We start from the raw sequence: 20,427 nt of genomic DNA on the forward strand, positions 1-20,427 counted from the left end.
ACCCTCCAGCACTGTTGCCGGCCTGTTCACACGAGGTACTCTTCTACAGTTTTCCTGGCTGCTTGTTTGGAGACTTTGTGCCGATAAAATGTCAGGCCCGAGGCTCGCACGCTGCCGGATGGAGCTTGCCAATTGATCCGAGCCAGCAAACTATGGTTTGTGATTCCCCTCCAAACCAGAACTGCCAATCACAATCAAACCGCGGTTTCCCGTTCTGGTTTGGGAGGGGAAAGGCAAACTTCTTGGCGTTGTTGTTCAGAATAGGGTTTTCATGACAGGGTTGTTCATGTTTGTAAATATCTGGAGGGTGTCTCCCCCTCCCCAAATGAGATTTCAGTTTAGATAGCTGAAGTCTTAAACATAGAATAAAAGGAATTCCTCAGGCCACGATAAGCCTGCCCTGGCCGGATCTCCTTCCTGTGTTGCTTGGCCCTGCTGGGACCGCCTTGATCTCTTTGCCAGCGGGGTAATCTCCTCTTGGCTGAGGGTGCTATACTAATTTTTAAAAGGTGGTTAATGTTCTGAACTCGGTCTTGACCATTGTGAATATGTTGTTACACTTGCAACCCATTGTCCCTGTTCAGTTCGGCATCCTAGACCCTTCAGGCAACAAGTCCTTGCTCCGGTCACAGGAATAATAGATAAAATTCACTTGCTTGGTTTTTTAAAAAAACATTCCACCAACTAGCAAATGCAGCCTGGCTTGCCAGTAAAGTCTGTGGCTCATAGCTGCGTTCGGCAACAATAGACAACTTTGTTTTGTTAAATTCCTGCAGCAGCCAGTATCAGTTAGGATGGGTAAAAACTGATCTACATGACGTCTCCTTTCTCGTTTACCTTCCAGCTTCCTTTCAAGATGTCTACTGTCCACGAAATCCTAAGCAAGCTCTCCCTGGAGGGAGAGGTAAGTATCTTTCATTGTGCTTTAATCTTCTCTTCTCCCCTTTCTCTCTAATGACATCCAAGAGTGAATGTGCAAAGATGTATTTGAACATAGCCTGTATCTCCAATGTGTCGTATCTCCATCACTGCACTTGAGTAAACCCAGAAGGGCACAGGCATCCTAGGGCAGTGGTGAATATGTCTGGAATTGTTGGCATTGCATATAAGGTCAGACTATGGAGGAGGGTTCCCGCTGTGTCTCTGCATGAGTTGATGTTCTGAATTTGCCCTGAACAGTGATTCGCACAGGGGTCTTTTCTAAGGGCGAGCATATTGTTAACCTCTATTACACTTAAAAAAAAAACCCCACAACACTTCTTGTTTATCAGGTTTTGAGGAAACCATGCTTTGGGGTATCCTCAACCATTCCTGCCCGTGTGAAAACTCCCGAGCATATTATGTTCGGTGGTAAAAGAATGTGCTTTGCTTTAGGAATTTTTCTGTCCCGTCAGTTTCTCCACTGAGCGTGTTTTAACTTTTCCACTTGCTGTTATTTTTGGCAGTGAAAATGAACAGATTCTTCTGGAAAATTGTGCGCGCTTAGCAAAGGGGTGGCGGCTGTCCAGGCCGATAGAGGTGGGATTTGGCCGATAGAGGTGGGATTGTAGGAGAGGTGGGGGTACGTTTTGGGTTGTGGGTTTTTTTTAAAAAGTGTTTACACCTTCCACCCGGAGGCTCGGATTCTCCAAGGAGGGCCCGGCCGCTTTACTTGGGTAACCTGCCTAGCAGGCGAGACCAGACGTACGAGGCCGTCTCTTCACACCCTGTTCAGCTCTGTTTCTGACATTCACTTTTTACACTTAGATATTACAGAGGACTCCAAGGAAGTGGCCGGGGAGACACTTTTCCGTGCACCGGCACTACTAGGCTGCATTGCTTGACATATTCTAAGTCAGGGGTGGGGAACCTTTTTTCCGCCAAGGGCCATTTGGATATTTACAACATCATTTGCGGGCCATACAAAATTATCAACTTAAAAATTAGCTGACCATGGCCCGAGTGGGAAAGGGTTAACACAGTTTCTTGGGCGGTCCTAGCAGCTCCATAGCTAACGACTCTTCTGCAAGGGGGGGGAAAGGTTCCTTTACTCAGCAAAACAAACACACATCTGCCTTGAATAGAGGCTATTCCTGTCCGCGATAGGGTGCAGATCACCAATCTTAGATCCTTCTGAGCGAGAGATCTGCCAGGACCCACAAAGGGCCAGACCAAATGATTTCACGGGCCTTAAACGGCCCCCAGGCCTGATGCTCCCCACCCCTGTTCTAAGATGTCCCTAGCAGCGGTGCCAGAAGGGGGGAAATATATCTCTCGTTGGCCATGTTGCATAATGTTTGGATGCGCTTTTCCTTGAACGAAGCGGATGTGTTGGTTTTTGTTTTTGTGTTAAAAAACCGGCATGCCACCCACTATCCCACAGCATTCCCGAGGCAGCTTGCAGACACATTTTTTAAAAACATAACCTAGAACAGAAATAGAAAACAAACTAGTAAAAAAAGTCAGAAATTAGGATTGGCGGCCTTTAGGCAGGGCCTGGCAATCTCCTGGAATGACAGTTTTTCTCCAGATGACAAAGATCTCTTCCCCTGGAGAAAATGGCTGCTTTGGAGGGTGGACACTATGGCATTATTCCCTACTGGGGTCCCTCGCCTTCCCAAGCTCCACCCCCAAATCTCCAGGAATTTCCCAGCCCAGATCTTGCAGCCCTAAATAGAAATCGACCATGAAAGTAGCAAAATCAGGCAGCGTGGAAAGATTCGTAGCTCTTCAGTGAGGTATTAACTTTTTGGGTCCAGAATTATTTATTTGCTTCATTTATACCCCGCTTTTCTCCCCAAAGGGGCTGCTTACATTTCCCCCTGCTCTGTTCAGTCCTCACAACAACTCTGTGGCCTTTTTGCACTGTCGATTTTGACTCTCGCTCAAAGCTCTTTTTAAAAATGTGACTTTAAAAATGCCTATTTATGGTCCCCACGCAAAAGGAGAAATTCCACCCCCACTCGCCTGCTCCTTTGTTCCTGTCTGCATAGACATTAGCATGTGCTTAGCTAACGCGTCTCTGTTGTTTTGCTTAGTTCCTTGTGCCGGCTTCGCAGTCATTTCCAGAATGACGGTTCAGCGTGCAAAATTAAAAAAAATATGCGGGTCAATTCAGCATGGAACGCGCTGCTAATTACCCTGCAAAAATGGCCTGTGACGACATAAACCACTAAGAGGATGGGGAAAGCCGTCCGTGGTTCAGGCTCCGATGGGCAGAATTTTGTTGTTTGACCCCAATTGTGAAGCAGAGCTGAGTGTGTTCCACTTCCCTTTCAGACATTTGTGGGATTTTTTCCCCTCCCTGCTGGAATTTAGCCGGTCTCTGTAATGATCATAAAGGAGAGGCTTTAACATTTTGTCTTCCTTCTCTCTCCAGCACGCCATTCCTTCGTGCGCCTATGCCACCATCAAGGCATATCCAAACTTTGATGCTGATAGAGATTGCACCGCCATCGAAACAGCGCTCAAGACCAAAGGTTTGTTGGGGAAAGGCCTTTCCTGCCATGTTCGCAGCTGTCATTTCCCCCCTGACTGGCTGCTACGTGGGGCTGCCCTCGAAGACAACCCAGAAACTGCAAGTGATTCAGGATATGGTTGCCCATTAACTGTTAGGAGCTAGCCGACAGGAATTGCCACTGATCTGCAGATGACAGGAATCAGTTCCCCTGGAGGAGGTGGCAGCTGCAGAGGGTGTGGAATTACATCCCTGCTAAGCTCCTTCCCCTCCCCATACTCTGCCCTCCCCTAGTGGTGTAGTGGTTAAGAGTGTAGCCAGCGTGGTGTAGTGGTTAAGAGCGATGGTTTGGAGCGGTTGAGTCTGATCTGGAGAACCAGGTTTGATTCCCCACTCCTCCACGTGAGCGGCGGAGGCTAATCTGGTGAACTGGATTTGTTTCCCCACTCCTACACATGAAGCAACAGTGTGACCTTGGGCCAGTCACACACTCTCAGCCCCACCTACCTCACAGGTTGTCTGTTGTGGGGAGGGGAAGGGAAGGTGATTGTAAGCTGGTTTGAGTCTCCCTTAAGTGGTAGAGAAAGTCAGCATATAAAAACCAACTCTTCTTCTAATGCCCACAAATCTCCAGGAATTTCCCAAGGCAGAGCTGGCAGTCCTAAAACCAGTCTTGTACTGGTTGTAGGGCAGTTGCTTCCAGCAGACATGCGCTAAAATTACAAAGGTTTTATTGCTACATGGTACGGCCTCTTATTTTAGAGGCAAAGTCCCCTGTAAGGCTTAGTGAGGATTTGAACCCGAGTCTCCAAGGCCCTGGTCTGCTACTGTAACCACTATGCGACACTGTTTCAATCTGCACCCTTTCTGTCTAGGGCAGTGGTTTCCAACCTTTTTTTGACCAGGGACCACTAGGACTTTTTTGTTCGGTGCAGGGACCCCAAGGTTCAAAATAAAAATTCAGAGAATTTGAAAATAAACTTTAATCATAACTGTTAGTTAAACATTAAACTTAGAATAATATTTGAATATATATTTTTATAATAGAGAACTTTTAATTGACAATATTAATTTATTATGGGTTTATAAGTTTGTTTCGCGGACCTTAATTTAGTTCTCGTGGACCCCTGGGGGTCCACGGACCCCTGGTTGGGAACCAGTGGTCTAGGGGAAAGCTCCAGCGAATGCTTGACTGTTTCGCATCTGTGCTGTTTTGCCTCGGCACATGCCAAGCAATGTTTAGGGCGTGACTTTGGGCAGCGGAGACAGTTCTGCCAGGCAAGCTGAGTTTGCAGTTTTAAATGAGCTTTGGGATGGCACCCAGACAAAATTGAAACCAACTTCCTTGGCCCAGTGCTAGTTTTTCTGCATTCGATAGTGACTCTCCCGCCTGCCAACTCCCCAAAAACATAACAGAGAATAAATTCAGCTTTGAGGGGGGGTCTCTTGTCAAAGCAACATCTGCATTGTGGCCTCGGGGTTTTGGTGTGGGGATGGAGGGCGTATTTCTCTCCTCCTGCATCTGCCGATTCTGGCTTGCAAACCCACAAGGATGTTTTTTCTTCTTATTTCAGTTTGGCTCTCTTCCAGAGCCAGGCTGGGGAAGAGAAATTAAACTGGAGGTCCCCGTTTGGATAGAGGGATTTTTAAACACCCTGCCTCCCACCCGCTGTTTGGGTCCTGGTTTCCAAGAGAAACACAGGGTTGCTGTCCCCCCTTCCCCCTCCCTTGGGACAGCCAGGTCTGGCTCTTAGAAACCCAGCCCATGGAGAGAAATAACTTCACACCCGAGAGTGCATAACTGTACATTAGCATCTTTAGTACAGACTCTGGGCTCCATAAATGGTTAGCCCAAAACGCATACATTAATGCAGACAGACAGCTGTCTGAATTATTTATCAGGCAAATCTTGTCTAATTTATGAGTTTTTCAAAAGCTCTTTGGTGCTTCGTTTTTCTTTCGTTTCACGTGTCCGGAGGTAGACACATTGGCCAAATTCTCTCCTCCGTTCCTTCATTCCCTTGCCTACAGTGAACAAATTGCATCCCCCTTTTTTATGGCAAGCCGCAGTTTGTGCTAACATCCAAGCCAGTGGAACTGCCACAGACTGGAAGCATGAATATTTGCTTAGGAAACAGAAAAGAGGCAGGTCAGCCCAAACTATACAGAAAATTTCAATAAATTGAATAACCCAGATGGCAGGAATTTCTGGGAGAAGTGTCTCTCGCAAGGTCATGGATAAGTTGAAAGGAGAGGAGGCGATCCTATACCTTGACCCAAAGCTAAATGCTTCACTGAACTATCAGAAGCACCAACATTTTGTAGCAACACTTACAGGAGGAGAGTGGGAAATGTCAAATAATTCCAACATTTACCAGTAAATCTTAAGCCTAACCAGATTCCTTCAGTAGATAGCATGCATCACTAAGTATAGGAGAGCTGTCCTATTGCATTGTGGAACAGTTTTCAAAACATGAAGCTGATTTACTTTATCGATAAAAGGAATTAAGAATACCTGTTAGGAAAACCAAGGCCACCAAATCTTCTCAGGGCGAAATCACCCACCTGCATCCATCTGCAGATGTCGTGCATTGGCAACTAAATCTACATCCTGTAAAGTAAGCATGTCTGTACACTGTGGAGTGCAATCCTAAACAGAGTTACACCCTTCTAAGTCCATTGACTTTTAAATTGGCTTAGGAGGGTGTATTTGCGCTTAGGATCGCTCTGCTTGGCTGTTTTCAGAGCTCAACAAATCTAGAACTCCAGGGAAAAAACACCTGGGTTACGGTTGTGAGTTGCTGGAGTCAGAGTTTTCAGTCATGAGGGCTAGAAAAATGCCTGTTCTTTTTTTAAAAAGTCAAGCATTTTGCAGTGCTAAGTAGTACCTGCAGAAGAGACGCTAAGCCCTGCTGATTTAATGCATGAGCTTTTTAGGTTTCAGGGAGTGGCTTGACTGTGCCAAGCTAGTGCCAGCGTTGCCAAGAGCTGGTTGCCTTCAGGCGTTCATTCTCAGGTTGAAACAACACAGTGGATACGAACAGAGGCAGGGCGATCTTGTTCCACACACCATAAGATCTCTGACTTCATCCGTGATGAGCAGAGAAAGTCCTCTTTGCATCTCCAGCTTCGCTTGTTCAAGTGGATGTAGTGCCGTCTTAATTTCTCACAGTCACCCCCTATCCATCATGGTGGGGAGCCGTTACGGGTTGTGTGGCGCAAGGCCTTCAGGATCGGTCTGGTTAAAGCCGACCTAGAGTTGCAATTATCTCAGATTATGTTCCGGGATGCTGCGTCTGATTGGTGCCACCAAGACAGCGAGGCGATGGCGCGAAAACCACTTCCTTGTGGTTTAGTTCAACACTGCCTGCGACAGATAGAAATACTCTTCTTGTGAGGAGCCTCTACTCCCTCTGATCATTCTTCCATGCCAGCAGCTGGGGGAGGGGGGATACCATCTGAACATGATGGAAAGTTAATACACAATCACAAGGAGACAGGTCTGAGGCTCAGGGGTAGAGCATCTGCTTGGCATGCGGAAGGTCCCCAGTTCAATCCCTGACATCTCCAGTTAAAAGAGTCAGGTAGTAGATAATGTGAAAGACCTCCGCCTGAGACCCTGGAGAGCCACTGCCAGTTTCAGTAGATGAGCCAGCGTGGTGTAGCGGTTAAGAGCGATGGTTGGAGCGGTGGAGTCCGATCTGGAGAACCGTGTTTGATTCCCCAACTCCTCCACATGAGTGGCGGAGCTAATCTGGTGAACTGGGTTGGTTTCCCCACGCCTACACACCAAGCCAGCTGGGTGACCTTGGGCAAGTTAGAGGTCTATTAAGAGTTCTCTCAGCCCCACCTACCTCACAGGGGGTTTGTAGTGGGGAGGGGAAGGGAAGGTGATTGTAAGCCGGTTTGAGTCTCCCTTAAGTGGTAGAGAAAGTCGGCATATAAAAACCAACTCCTCTTCTTCTTCTTCATGATACTGGCCTTGATGGACCAGTGATTCGGTATAAGGCAGCTTCATTTGTTCCATCTGCTTTACGTGCAGAAGGTCCCAGGAACTATCCCCAGCTTTGTCAGATACCTGGAGATCAGCTGTAATTCTGGAGATCTCCAGGCCCTGCTGGAGGCTGGCAACCCTGCTTCTACCCCAGAAGCCAAGATGGGCTTCTGTGTGATAGCAAAACCAGCAAGGGCAGTGTGAGGGAGGGGAGGGAATGCATGGCATCTCCGTTTGCCTAGTAGATCGAAGCCGTCAGCAAGAACAGTTCTTGCCGGACTGATTGAAGAATGGCCCTTGGAGAATTAAAAGGCCCTTAAAGACCAGGGGCTGGGCTCAGACGCAGCCAGGGGGGCAAAACCAGCCCAGGAAGGGATGCCACTCGCTTCCCTGGCACTGGTGGCTGAGAGGGGGCTCCGCCCATTCTCTGCACCATTCTCCTCCTCATGGTCATGCAACTGGGTTGGCCAGAGAGCTGCCCCCCCCCCCCGCTCCTCCTCACAGCAGAACGAAACAAAAGAAAGCCAGGCCCAGTTTTCCATCGCTGGCTGCCCCACCCCTGTCTTGGCAGCTCTGAGTCAGCGTCCTGCCCACGGTGTCTTCTTGCCCTGAAATGCAAGCTGAGCTTTTCTTCTTCTCCCCCCACCCCCACCCCGCTCCTTCCTGTGAAATGCCAAAGCAATGAACAGGGGTGTTCCCGGAGCTTGGCAGATCTTGCGAACAGGAGAGCTCGGCATTCTTGCTCATATTCCGCTTCTGGGTGATTTTTTTCCCCAAGCTCCTCCTTCCCAGCTCTCTCCCCCTGCCCCCAGCTGGCGGCTGTGACTTAACTGCTTTCAGATGCTGCTTGGAATTTTTTCCCCCTTTGTTGGTAATCGTGGATTTAATTAAACTTGATTGGAACTGGGAGGAAATTGCATTCCGAGCATCCTGTGTCTCCCTCTGTCTCTCTGTGTGTGAAATGTGATGTAAAAAACCTTGACCTGAGACCCTGGAGAGCCACTGCCAGTCTGAGTAGACCATGCTGACCTTGATGGTGAGGGGCCATGGTTCAGAGGTAGAGCCTCTGCTTGGCATGCAGAAGGGTCCCAGGTTCAATCCTGGGCATCTCCAGTTAAAGGGACTAGGCAGGTAGGGGATGTGAAAGACCTCCGCCTGAGACCCTGGAGAGCTGCTGCCGGTCTGAATAGACAGTGCTGATTGGGAGGGGCTGTGGCTCAGTGGTAGATCATCTGCTTGGCAGGCAGAAGTTCCCAGGTTCAATTCCCAGCATCTCCAATTAAAGGGACCAGGCAAGTAGGGGAGGTGAAAGACCTCTGCCGGAGACCATGGAGAGCTGCTGCCAGTCTGAGAAGACAATACTGACTTTGATGGACCCAGGGTCTGATTCAGTAGAAGGCAGCTTCATGTGTTCAATGCACGTGGCGTTGGGTGTGTGTGTCAAAGATCTGCTGAACCCCCTTTCTCGTTGCAGGTGTGGATGAGGTAACCATCGTCAAAATCCTGACAAACCGCAGCAACGAGCAACGGCAGGACATCGCGTTCGCTTACCATAGGAGGTACAAGAAGGTACAGTGGGAGTCCCAAAGACACTAGCGGTATTTCCTGTGCCATGGAAAGACATTCCTGTTGGGTCATGCGGCTGGCAGCATTTGCAGATTGCAGCCTGCAAATTCATACTTGAGGCCCAGACATCCCGAGGAAACGCTCCCCACTGGGCAACACTGTCTTTAGAACACAAGAACCACCCTGATGGGTCAGGCCAAACGTCAGTCTGGTCCCGTATCCTGTTTCCAACACAAGCTGGAAAGTGCACAGATGCAGTAAGGCGAGACCATCCCTATTGTTTGCCTTTTTAAATAACTTACAGGGCTTTCCTAAGGAGAGTTATTCCAGTCTACTCTCCTTCGGAATGCACTGCTAATGCATACAAAATTAATTGTGGTGCTAACTTTTTAATACGTAGTGGTTAAGAGCCGTGGTTTGGAGCGGTGGACTCTTAATCTGGAGTACCGGGATTGATTTCCCCACTCCTCCACATGAGTGGCAGACTCTGATGTGGTGATCTGGGTTCGATTCCCCGCTCCTTTACATGAGCAGTGGACTCTGATCTGGAGAACCGGGATTGATCCTCCACTCCTCCACATGAGTGACGGATGCTGATCTGGTGGACTGGGTTGGTTTCTTCACTCCTACAGATAAGACTAGCTAGGTGACAGGCTAGTCACAGCTCTCTCAGCCTCACCTACCTCACAGGGTGTCTGTTGTGGGGAGGGGAAGGGAAGGTGATTGTAAGCCGGTTTGATTCTCCCTTAAGTGGTAGAGAAAGTCGGCATATAAAAACCAACTCTTCTTCTAAATGAATTGTGTTGACCTCTGGGGCTGTGATTTGGGGAATAACAAAATATCTGATTTTTTAAATGGAATATGTCATTTTTTACATTTTTAAGGGAAAATAGTCACCTTTAAAAATGCTTCAACTGCTTGAGGGCACAATCTGGAGTGAGCCTTAACATGTCAGCCTCTTCCTCCTTTCTGTAGGAGCTGGCTGCAGCTCTGAAATCCGGCCTCTCCGGACATCTGGAGACACTCATGTTGGCCCTCTTGAAGACGCCTGCCCAGTATGACGCCTCTGAGTTGAAAGCTGCCATGAAGGTAATGGTGGGTGGGGGATGCCCAGTTTACTTCATCATTCACTTCATGGATCTTCTGCTGGTGCAAAGTTTGCTTGAGCATCTTATCCAGAGAATCCGCCCTGAGAACAGCCTAAACTTGTGCGAAGATTACCTTTTGGCTCATCCGGGGCTCCTGACGCGATCCACAGGGCAGCACATTGCTCGCTTACGTTTGTTCCTCAGTCCCGCATGCTTTGCATTTGGGGTTCCTCATATTCCACCCAGTGGCCTGTTAACCAAAGTGAAGTTCTTGCCAGTACTGGGTGGCTTGTTTGTTTTTGAATCCAATGCTGCCCTCTTCTGTCTCTGGCCAGCACGGTTGTGACATAATGAAATAATCCCAAAACAGCTCATCTCAAATGAAAACAGTGAAATAATCTAGATTATAGATTATTCAGTGTTTTCATTTGTGATGAACCTTTTATTCTATAAACCGCCTCTGGCACCAGTATTTTTTCACCCCTTTTTCATTGCTGTTGTGCTGAGAGCCAACGTGGTGTAGTGGTTAAGAACGGTGGTTTGGAGCTGTGGACTCTGATCTGGAGAACTGGGTTCGATTCCCCACTCCTCCACTTGAGCAGCGGATGCTAATCTGGTGAACTGGATTTGTTTCCCCACTCCTACACACGAAGCCAGCTGGGTGACCTTGGGCTAGTCACCGCTCTCCCAGCCCCACCCACATCACAGGGTGTCTGTTGTGGGGAGGGGAAGGGAAGGTGCTTGTAAACCGGCTTGATTCTCCCTTAAGTGGTAGAGAGAGTCGGCATATAAAAACCAACTCTTCTTCTTTGTTTCTTTACATCCTTTTTTCAGCATTTATACATTATCGAGGAAATTGTATGGGCGCTTTGGTTAAAGAAGCTTAATTGATCAATCATGTGCCTAATACTCAAGCAAAAGTTTGCACTATTATTATTCTTTTATACAATAATAATAATATTGTATAAACAAGAGATCCATAAATGAGTTGTCTTAAAGATGTGATATTTCCCATTCTAAAAGTGTCCTACCATTCTGTAGCTAATCAAAGCTTATGTGTAGCTGATGTTGGCCGGAATCAACCATATTTTCCCAGCTTTCGGCAGGAATCCTTTTAACAGAACCGGGCTCAGGAAGGTCACCTGAGTTCCCAAAGAGTTTAATTAACACCTGACACGTTTTCATGTGTGCTAGTAATTTTCTTATTGTATTAACAGCTTCATAATTGATTTACACTTTACACCCGGTTAATTCAACGTTAGTTCAAAGTTGCACTTCTGAATTAAGTTTTTATGTTCACTGTGCGCGGAAAGGCAGCTTGGAGAGGAACCTGCTGATTAAATCTTGACTTTGATCACAGAATCAGCCTTTGAAATACATATTTTATAGCATTAGGCCCCTTGAACTCCTCTAGCTTGTTCCAAACAAATGAAATCTGGGTTTTAGCCTGTCGTGCAAAACATAGTTTTGTCTTTCAGGGTTAGCAGAGATAATGAGCTGGGGTTTTTTCTTTGCCTGGTTTTAAATGGCTGCCCAGCATTGCGTTTGATTTGCAAAAACACTTTTCAGATACAGTGTATGGGCACATTGGACTTGGTGCAGTGCAAAATGTTTAATTTTCATTCCCGCTGAAGATGACGTCCAGATAGCAGGATTTTGAATTATCCCCAGTTACTTTACTTTTATCATACAATCCAGCGACCCAGCTGTCTTGCCCAGATCCAGTCTTACGAAATACCAGTCTCTCATTCCATCCTCACGTAGAAGGCAGGGCCGCTGCCAGATATTTAGCCACAGCCAAGGTAATACCAGAAGCAGGAAAGCAGGAAAGGCATAGAAACAAGGGAAACACCAGAAGCTGTCACCGGTTGTATCCACAGATCTCTCAAAGGGGCAAGCAACATAGAAGCAAAGAAAATAAAAGATAAAGGTTCAATTGCCTCCAGTTAGCCTGGGCATCACTAGGAACCCGCTCTGGCTGTTTTCAGTTCCAGAACATACAAAGCACCTTTTCCGGATAGGTCTACTTCTGTGTCACTGTTGTATAGAAAGGCATGTACCTAATCCTACAGGTTGGTCTATAACAAACCCTCCAGGTGTTTTTATGTAACCAGTAGAAAAGAGCAAGAGTCCAGTAGCACATAAGAACATATGGAAAGCCCTGCTGGATCAGGCCAAGGCCCATCAAGTCCAGCAGTCTGTTCACACAGCGACCAACCAGGTGCCTCTAGGAAGCCCCAAAACAAGATGGCTGCAGTAGCACCATCCTGCCTGTGATCCACAGCACCTAATATATTCAGCATGCATCTGAAAGACTCCTCTGGCATTAGATTTAAAATCCAAAAAAGAATCATGATGTCAAAACATGAAAGCTCTCCTATTGTTAATTCTTCTTTTGTTGGCAGCTGCTTTTTCCCCCCAGTTGAAACCATGGGCAGACTTTTCAGCTGCACCTTGATCAGAACTGTGAGCCATTCAGGAAGTGGTTTTTTGTATGTATCCGTCAGTTCTGTTTTTGTGCTTCTTTTCAGGGGCTGGGGACAGACGAGGAGACGCTGATCGAGATCATCTGTTCGCGGAACAACCAGGAGCTCAATGCAATCAACAGAGCCTACAAAGAAAGTGAGTTGGTTGGGCCTACCGAAAAAAGATGGAATTGCCTGCATTTTCTCCTCTACATACAGACTCTGACACGCCAGCTTATAGTTATTCCAACCCCCAGAAAGGGACTTCTTGGTTGTGGCATCGAAACTTTGGAATTCCCTCTGCAGGGAGATTCATCTGTCTCCTGTGTCAATGTCTTCCACCAGTGGGTGAAGACTTTTTGTTTCATTTGGTGTGCCCCCAGTAAGCTACTGTTGGCCCTCCTGTATTTGTTTGTTTGCATGTCTGTACGCCTATTGTACTGATAAATATTTATATACCGGTATACATTTTTAAATGCTGTTTTCGTATTTTAAATGTTTCAATGCCTTGACGTTGACCACCTTGGGGACCCTATTTGGGTGGAACGGCAGCATATAAATGTTTTAATTCCGATTGGTAGGCCTGGGGACAGGATCAGCCTGAATGCGCAAGCAATGTAAACAGCTGCCCCGAGAGGTGTCTGTTTTTAGGGGCATCCATACCACGGCACTCAGCCCAAGGTGTGCCACAGAATCCTGTGTGGTGCTGCAGATAACACTGGGCTGTTCCTGTTGGACTGCGGCCCACTTTGCACAGCAACTTCTGTCTTCCTGGCTCATGGATTCCTTTGCCACTCATTGCTTGGCAAAGGTCTCCCAGTGTTGAAATGAGAAATGAAGCAAGTGTTAAGAGGAGGCGATGTTTTGCAAAGCTAATAATGGATGGCCGGTTGGCCTTTAAAATGAATACTTGTGTTAGGATATATCCTGGAATGAGGAAGCTGGGGTGGGGCTGTTGCCCACAGCGGAGTGAGAACAGAATTGCCCCCGGTTCTCTGGGGAAGAATGTGGAAGGTCCTGAGTTTGAAAGCTCTTGAGGTCCCTTCTGCAAACAAAGGCAAGGAAGGAGGTGCTTGAAACCACAAGAAGGGTCAGAGAGAGGTGTGGGGACAATAATTTTGACCATCAAACACAGGAAGCCCTCTTTAGTTTTCTAGACTTTGAGTAGCCGTTGCCTATATTGTGTTTGGGAGGGCGTGTATGCTTGAGGGCTAGAATCTTGCCTTTCGTCCAGCACAAAAGCTAACCGTCTCATGAAACCCACCTCTGCCCTGGAGTCTGATCTGCAGAATGCATACAGTTGATCTTTATTTGTTCAGAAAATTTTTATGCCGCCTTTCCAGGAACCTGCATGAGGAGGCTTACAAAATAATAGTAGTAACAAAAGGCCGCTTTTGACATCCAGAGGTCTCAGTTTAAGCTGCGCCGCCCACGCTTTTTCAGAAACAAAGAGAATACCAGAACCCTTTTGAGTTTCAGTATGTTTAACCATTGGGACAGAAGATTCAAAACGTTCACTGTCGGTTTAATCCGATTAATGTTTGATCTGTTTTTCAGTGTACAAGACTGAGCTGGAAAAGGACATCATATCGGACACGTCTGGCGATTTCCGCAAGCTGATGGTTGCCCTGGCCAAGGTAAGGATTGCAGCACCCAGCTGTTTTTTCCTCTGCTGGTTATAATTTCGTCTGCTCTCTTGCTGTGTATGCAATTTGATATATTTGATTTAAGCTGAAACCGAACCACTGTATTCGGAAAGCTGATACCCGTATCATGAACACACGAAGCTGCCTTCTACTGAATCGGACCCTGGGTCCCATCAAAATCAGTATTATATGCCTACTCAGACCGGCAGCGGCTCTCCAGGGTCCCAGAGTAGAGGTCTTTCACATCACCTAGTTGCCTGGTCCCTTTAACTGGAGATGCCGAGGATTGAACCTGGGATCTGGTTTGGATACTAAAGAACTCTGTCGTTCTGCCTTCCGCTTCAAAAAGTCCTCTGACTTACCAAAGATTAAAGTCATGGTTGGGTACAGAGAAGAACGAGGCTGGGTGTTTACCCCAAGGTTGGCAGAGTCCACTGGCTCAAATTCACCACCACTCCTAATATGTTGCCTTTGAATGATCTCTTCTACAGCAGATGAACTCAAACTTTTCTTTCTGGCTATTTAATGAAATCCTCTCTCACAGACCTGGAGTGATCTCTCTTTGTCTCTCTCTGCCATAGAGGCTTAGAGAGGGAGAGAGGGAGAGGCCGTTTTCATGGGAGAACTCCACATTACATGAGCAAATTCAGCTAAAGCAAACAGCACTACATTGCTGCCTACTGGCAATTTACAAATTAACACATGGCATAATATTTAAAGCAATACACAGATTCATGTCGAAGTGAGTGCTCTGACCCAGGCTACAGACCTGTACATTGTCTCCATCTGATACACGTTCTGTAAAATGGGAATTATTGCATCTGAGTCCACAAAGCTGTGGTATGAGGGAACGAGACCTTGTAAAGCCTTTTCTGTATTAAAAGGGTTCCTGGCTGTGTCTGAAACAGATATTTACTTTGGCGCTCATGTGCTTTGTGTTTGTGTGTTGTTGTTTTTAAGGGGATGAGAAACGAGAACTGCTCGGTGGTTGACTACGAGCTGATTGACCAAGATGCTAGGGTAGGTGACGCGGTGTAGCTACGGCTGATCTCTTTCCCATCGTTTTATTATTTATTTACAAGCTGCCCTTATCAGGGGCACCAATGCAGACACACTTAATAAAAAAAAAAACACGACTGAAAAACAATTTTAGAGTCTGCCTGTTCGTGACCTCAATTGATTATTATTTTTGTGCTGTATTTATGGTTGTTTTTCTGCCTCGGGCCCTGATTGTGTCTGGAGAAAGGCAGGGTATAGACGAACTGTATGTAATTACTGCAAATAAAGTCAGTCTGACAAAGAGGGGAGCTTTGTGGTCGGGATATTTTGAGAGCTGCCGTTCTGATGCCGAAGCCCAGTGGAGGAAGCAGGATAAAACCTGAGGTTTTTTTTTTCATTGCATCCACAGGACCTCTATGACGCCGGGGTGAAGAGGAAGGGAACCGACGTGCCCAAGTGGATCAACATCATGTGCGAAAGGAGCGTTCCCCACCTTCAGAAAGGTACTTTGAAACACGCTGCAAGGAGCATCTATGGCAGGGGTGGGGAACCTTTTTTTCTGCCAAGGGCCATTTGGATATTTATAACATCATTGTGTGGGCCACACAAAATTATCAACTTAAAAATTCGCCTGCTCTATTTGGTCACACATTTAGCCAAGAGGGAGCAGATCACCAGTCTTAGACCCTTCTGAGCTAGAGATCTGCCAGGACCCACAAAGGGCCAGACCAAATGATTGCATGGGCCATATACGGCCTGCAGGCCGGACATTCCCCACCCCTGGTCTATGGAGATAAAACGCACACCCTGCTAAGAAAAGGAAAGAAAGATTTAAGAAATCAAGAAACACTCTAGTAACAATCTCCCTTTCTTGGACCACGAATGCTGGAAGGGAAATGCAGATATTTTCAGTCAAACAAAGGTCCGCTTAGAAAGGAGGACAAAAGAGTGTGTGGTTGACATTCTACTTATCTGATACATCTTTTATCCCACCCTTCCTTTAAGGACCCTGTGTAACACGCCTAGTCCTTCTGCCTCCATTTTATTAGCACAACAACCCTGTGAGGTAGGTTAGGCTTCGACAGAGAGAAGCTGGCTCAAGGCGGTACCAGGGAGCTTTGTCGCAGAGTCAGGATTTGAACATGAGCCTTTTGCTTTCTAGTAGGATAGACCTCAGAGAGGGTTACAGAAAGAAGAGACTTAGGCGTGCGCAGTGTCGTGGGAGCTGGTGGGGGCTTGGTGCAGTACCTGTGCTGCTGTAGGAGTGTGCCTGCGTGTGAGAGCTTGTGCACGAGGCAGGCGTGTACACACCGATTGCCCTCCTTCTCCTTACAACTGGGCAGGTGCAAAAGAGCCATGCGGGGAGGCACCATTGGTGCTGCTGCATCATCCATTCTGTGAGCATCTCACCCTCTGTCTAAACCCCAGGGGTCCCTAATGCGGTGCCTGTGGGTGCCACGGCATCTGCCCACACCTTTCCTGGCACCCACCAAGTGTTTTTAGGAAGTGGGTGGGGCCAGGTGGGGCTTTTGCCCAGCAGGTCTTCTGATTGTCCACTGGAGATTCATTCATTCAAACCTTCATTGGCATAAAACCACTGGAGATTCAATTGGCTGTGCAGTTGTTGTTTTTAAGTTGCTTTGGCAGCGCAAGTTGCCCACAGGCTCAAAAAGGTTGCGGACCCCTGATCTAAACGGAGGTTTTCTTCTGCCCTTCTGTTTCCCGACCCTGATAGTGTTCGAGAGGTACAGGAACTACAGCCCATTCGATATGGAGGAGAGCATCAAGAAGGAGGTCAAGGGGGACCTGGAAAATGCATTCCTTAACCTTGGTAAGTCAATGTGGAGGCAGCTGGTGTGAATGCCCGGGGAAGAATGGGGATTCGAACCTGGGCCTCCCAGGTCTTAGGCCCACATTCTGATCCCTGCACCATGCAGGCTCTCATGCTGGCTGTTCTCCAGGTGCTGGGAATCCTTAGTCCGTGTGGCACCGTGGCCGGCCCTACTGGGCCTTGTGCCCATGCGAGAGAACTTGGCAACCACGGCACATTTCAGAGGAAGATCGGGCCAGCCATCTTTCAGGAAAGCCAGGCTGCCGTCACTGATCTTCTCCTTTAGAAACCCTGGAGAAGCTACCAGGAACTCCGTGGGTTTTTATTTTACCCGCCGTGCATCTTCACCCTGCCGTTCTTTTCTTTTTCCTCTCCCCCAGTTAGCTGCATCCAGAACAAGCAGCTGTACTTTGCTGACCGGCTCTGCGAGTCCATGAAGGTAGAGTATCTGAAAACATGCCAAGCACGCAATGCTCTGGGAAGATCTCCTGCACACACTCTGGTGGGCTGGTCCCCATTCTTTGGAGATGAAGTGGTGGTGGTGGGGGGCCTCTTCTGGGCCAAGGCCCAACAAAACTAAAGCTCACCATCAGTGAAAGATTACTGTGTCCGTTAAGAGCTAGATTTGAGTCTAATCGTGCCTTTGAGAACAACAAGGTTTTGTGGCGCAAGAGTTCAAGAGTCAGAGCTCCTTTGTATTTGATGAAATGAGCGTTGACTGTCAAAAGCTAATACCCCCAAAACCTTGCGGTTCTCTAAGGTGCTATATTGGACTTGAATCTAGCTGTTCTACTGCGAATCAACACAGCCACCCTCTGAAACGGAATGAGTTAAGCCAAGTGATTCCTATAAGCTAACGTTTGTTATTGTGCACTTCTTCAGTATCTCAGAGGGAGCAGTTTTGAAGCTTTGCTAATATGCTAATCTGTTTTAAATTTAATCGATTAAAGTTCTTTAACCGGGTCAGTAGCTGTGAAACAAATTTCCTTCTTTTGCCCTAACATTCTCAGTCTGCCATGTCCTCTGTTCTTTTACCTTTGTGTGGAGTTTTCGTGGCACGCTGGGGGTAATTTTAAACCCCAATACCCTTGCTGTGCTATGCCCCAGAAACCTCACCTGGTTTCTCTTCTGAGAACTTAAATGGGGGAACATAAGGAAAGCCCTGCTGGGTCAGACCCAGGCCCATCAAGTCCAGCAGCCTGTTCACACAGTGGCCAACCAGGTGCCTCTAGGAAGCCCACAAGCAAGACAACTGCAGCAGCACCATCCCGCCTGTGTTCTATATAATAGGCATGCTCCTCTGATCCTGGAGAGAATAGGTATGCCTCATGACTAGTATCCATAAGAAACGCCCTGCTGGATCAGACCCAGGCCTATCAAGACCAGTAGTCTGTTTGCACAGTGGCCAACCAGGTGCCTCTAGGAAGCCCCCAAACAAGACTGCAGCAGCATTATCCTGCTTGTGTTCCACAGCACCTAATATATTCAGCATGCTCCTCTGATCCTGGAGAGAATAGGCCTGCATCATGACCAGTATCCATTTTAACTAGTAGCCATGGATAGCCCTCTCCTCCATGAACATGTCCATTCCCCTCTCAAAGCCTTCCGAGTTGGCCGCCATCATCACATCCTGGGGCAGGGAGTTCCACCATTTAACTATGCGTTGTGTGAAGAAATACTTCCTTTTGTCAGTTTCTTCTCGCAACCCAAAGGAGCTATTTTTATAAATCCCTTCTGCCTTGAGTACGACCCCAAGATGATTCCTTGCCTTTGAGTAGTTCCGTGCTCATTACGTTTGTCACCAGATGTCACCTTTTCAAAAAGCCTTGAAGATTTTTCGAATGTTACCAACAATAAATGTGTACAAACTGATTTTTCCAGGGCAAAGGGACTAAGGACAAGGTGCTGATCAGGATCATGGCTTCCCGCTGCGAAGTTGACATGCTGAAAATTAAGAGTGAGTTCAAGAGGAAATACGGAAAGTCCCTCTACTACTGCATCCAGGTGAGTGAGGAGGGGGCTGGGTTGGTACCCAACAGCACGCAGGTTTTGCACACAGAATTTATTTATTGACTTCATTTAGACCCCCAGTGGCTGACGTCATTCTCCTCTTCTCCATTTTATCCTCACAACAACCCTGTGAGGTAGGCTAGGATGGGAGAGCGTGACTGGCGCAAGGTGACCCCCTTAAGCTTCTGTGGCAGAGTAGGGATTTGACCCTGGTTCTCCCAGATCCTACTCTGACACTCTGACTACTACATAACACGGGCCCAGCTTTAGTCCTGGAATCTCCTTAAAGGACCATCCAGGGCCTGAATATATTCAAAAGGTAAAGGTAAAGGTCCCCTGTGCAAGCACCGGGTCATTCCTGACCCATGGGATGACGTCACATCCTGACGTTTACTAGGCAGACTTTGTTTACGGGGTGGTTTGCCAGTGCCTTCCCCAGTCATCTTCCCTTTACCCCCAGCAAGCTGGGCACTCCTGAATATATTACTTGGCACTAAAAATTAGCCTTGCTGGTGCAGCGTCAAGAAGGTGTTCACAGTTCTAATTCTGACCACCCCACAGCATGAAGTCGGTTCCACCCGGTTGGGAGTCATCTAGAAACCTTTTAGTATATGGAGTTTTGTGTCCCCCCGCCACTCAGTTCATTTTGGTTTGACCCACATTCAGCGTTCTTTTGGGAGAGACCCCTTGCGCTTAAACAGTAAGGCAGGTTGGAAGTTGCAATGTGACGAAAGAATCCATCTGCTTTCCGACTGGAACGGTATGCAGAATGTGAAAGAGGCTGAGGAGGGGAAGTTTTACGTATTTTGGTACCTTCAGTTTTGCACCGTTTTGGAGGTCCTTTTAAGACGTCGAATGAGCAGGACGGTCCGTAGGGTTAATTTCCCTTGTCTCTTTCGCTTCCCTTGCAGCAAGAAACAAAGGGAGATTATCAGAGGGCGCTCCTGAACCTCTGCGGAGGAGACGACTGAAAACTGTGACGGAGAAGGACCCGTTCTTGCCCAGATATGCGTTGTCTGCTTTCCTTCTCCTCCTGCCGAACTAGCCCCGTCGACACGCTAACTTTCTTCTGTCTCTCTGTATTCGCAAGACCCGATACCCTCGGTTGCTTTCGTGTAGTCCCCTAACTTGGCTCTGTGTGGCTTTTTAACTCAAGTAGCTAACCTAAGCAGGACTAATGAGGCTAGAGAAGTTACCATTCCAAAGGGAGGAAAATTTGTGCTGTGAAGGATTCTGCTTCTGTGTATTGCGTACCTGTCAAAACTACAAATAAAGTGGAATTTTTACTTTAAAAGAAATTGTTCTGGAGCTCAGCAAGACTCTTTCTTTGTGCATGAGGAATCTTTTGCTTCACTCATACGCTGCCGTAGCAGTTTCTCCTGATTCTGCGTT

General features: G+C 47.4%; 1 protein-coding gene across 1 annotated transcript; it reads left to right on the top strand.

Annotated features, from left to right (window-relative positions):
* The first annotated feature begins 848 nt into the window (after positions 1-848).
* ANXA2 (annexin A2) lies at positions 849-20,035 on the top strand. The gene is made up of 12 exons (XM_056865972.1): positions 849-904; positions 3,359-3,458; positions 8,905-8,999; positions 9,972-10,085; positions 12,616-12,706; positions 14,107-14,186; positions 15,156-15,215; positions 15,604-15,697; positions 16,930-17,025; positions 17,406-17,464; positions 18,907-19,029; positions 19,947-20,035. The coding sequence occupies exons 1-12, from the start codon at positions 857-859 to the stop codon at positions 20,004-20,006; spliced, it is 1,020 nt and encodes a 339-aa protein (XP_056721950.1). The 5' UTR covers positions 849-856; the 3' UTR covers positions 20,007-20,035.
* Positions 20,036-20,427: the final 392 nt, after the last annotated feature.

This window comes from Euleptes europaea, chromosome 20 (assembly GCF_029931775.1).
Source record: "Euleptes europaea isolate rEulEur1 chromosome 20, rEulEur1.hap1, whole genome shotgun sequence".
NCBI classification, from domain to species: domain Eukaryota; kingdom Metazoa; phylum Chordata; class Lepidosauria; order Squamata; family Sphaerodactylidae; genus Euleptes; species Euleptes europaea.

Excerpts from the sequence above, each read along its gene's own strand:
- ANXA2 (XM_056865972.1), top strand. The coding sequence starts at position 857 with ATGTCTACTGTCCACGAAATCCTAAGCAAGCTCTCCCTGGAGGGAGAG. Across the intron at positions 14,187-15,155 it reads TGATGGTTGCCCTGGCCAAG|GGGATGAGAAACGAGAACTG; the intron begins GTAAGGATTGCA and ends GTTGTTTTTAAG. Across the intron at positions 17,465-18,906 it reads GGCTCTGCGAGTCCATGAAG|GGCAAAGGGACTAAGGACAA; the intron begins GTAGAGTATCTG and ends TGATTTTTCCAG.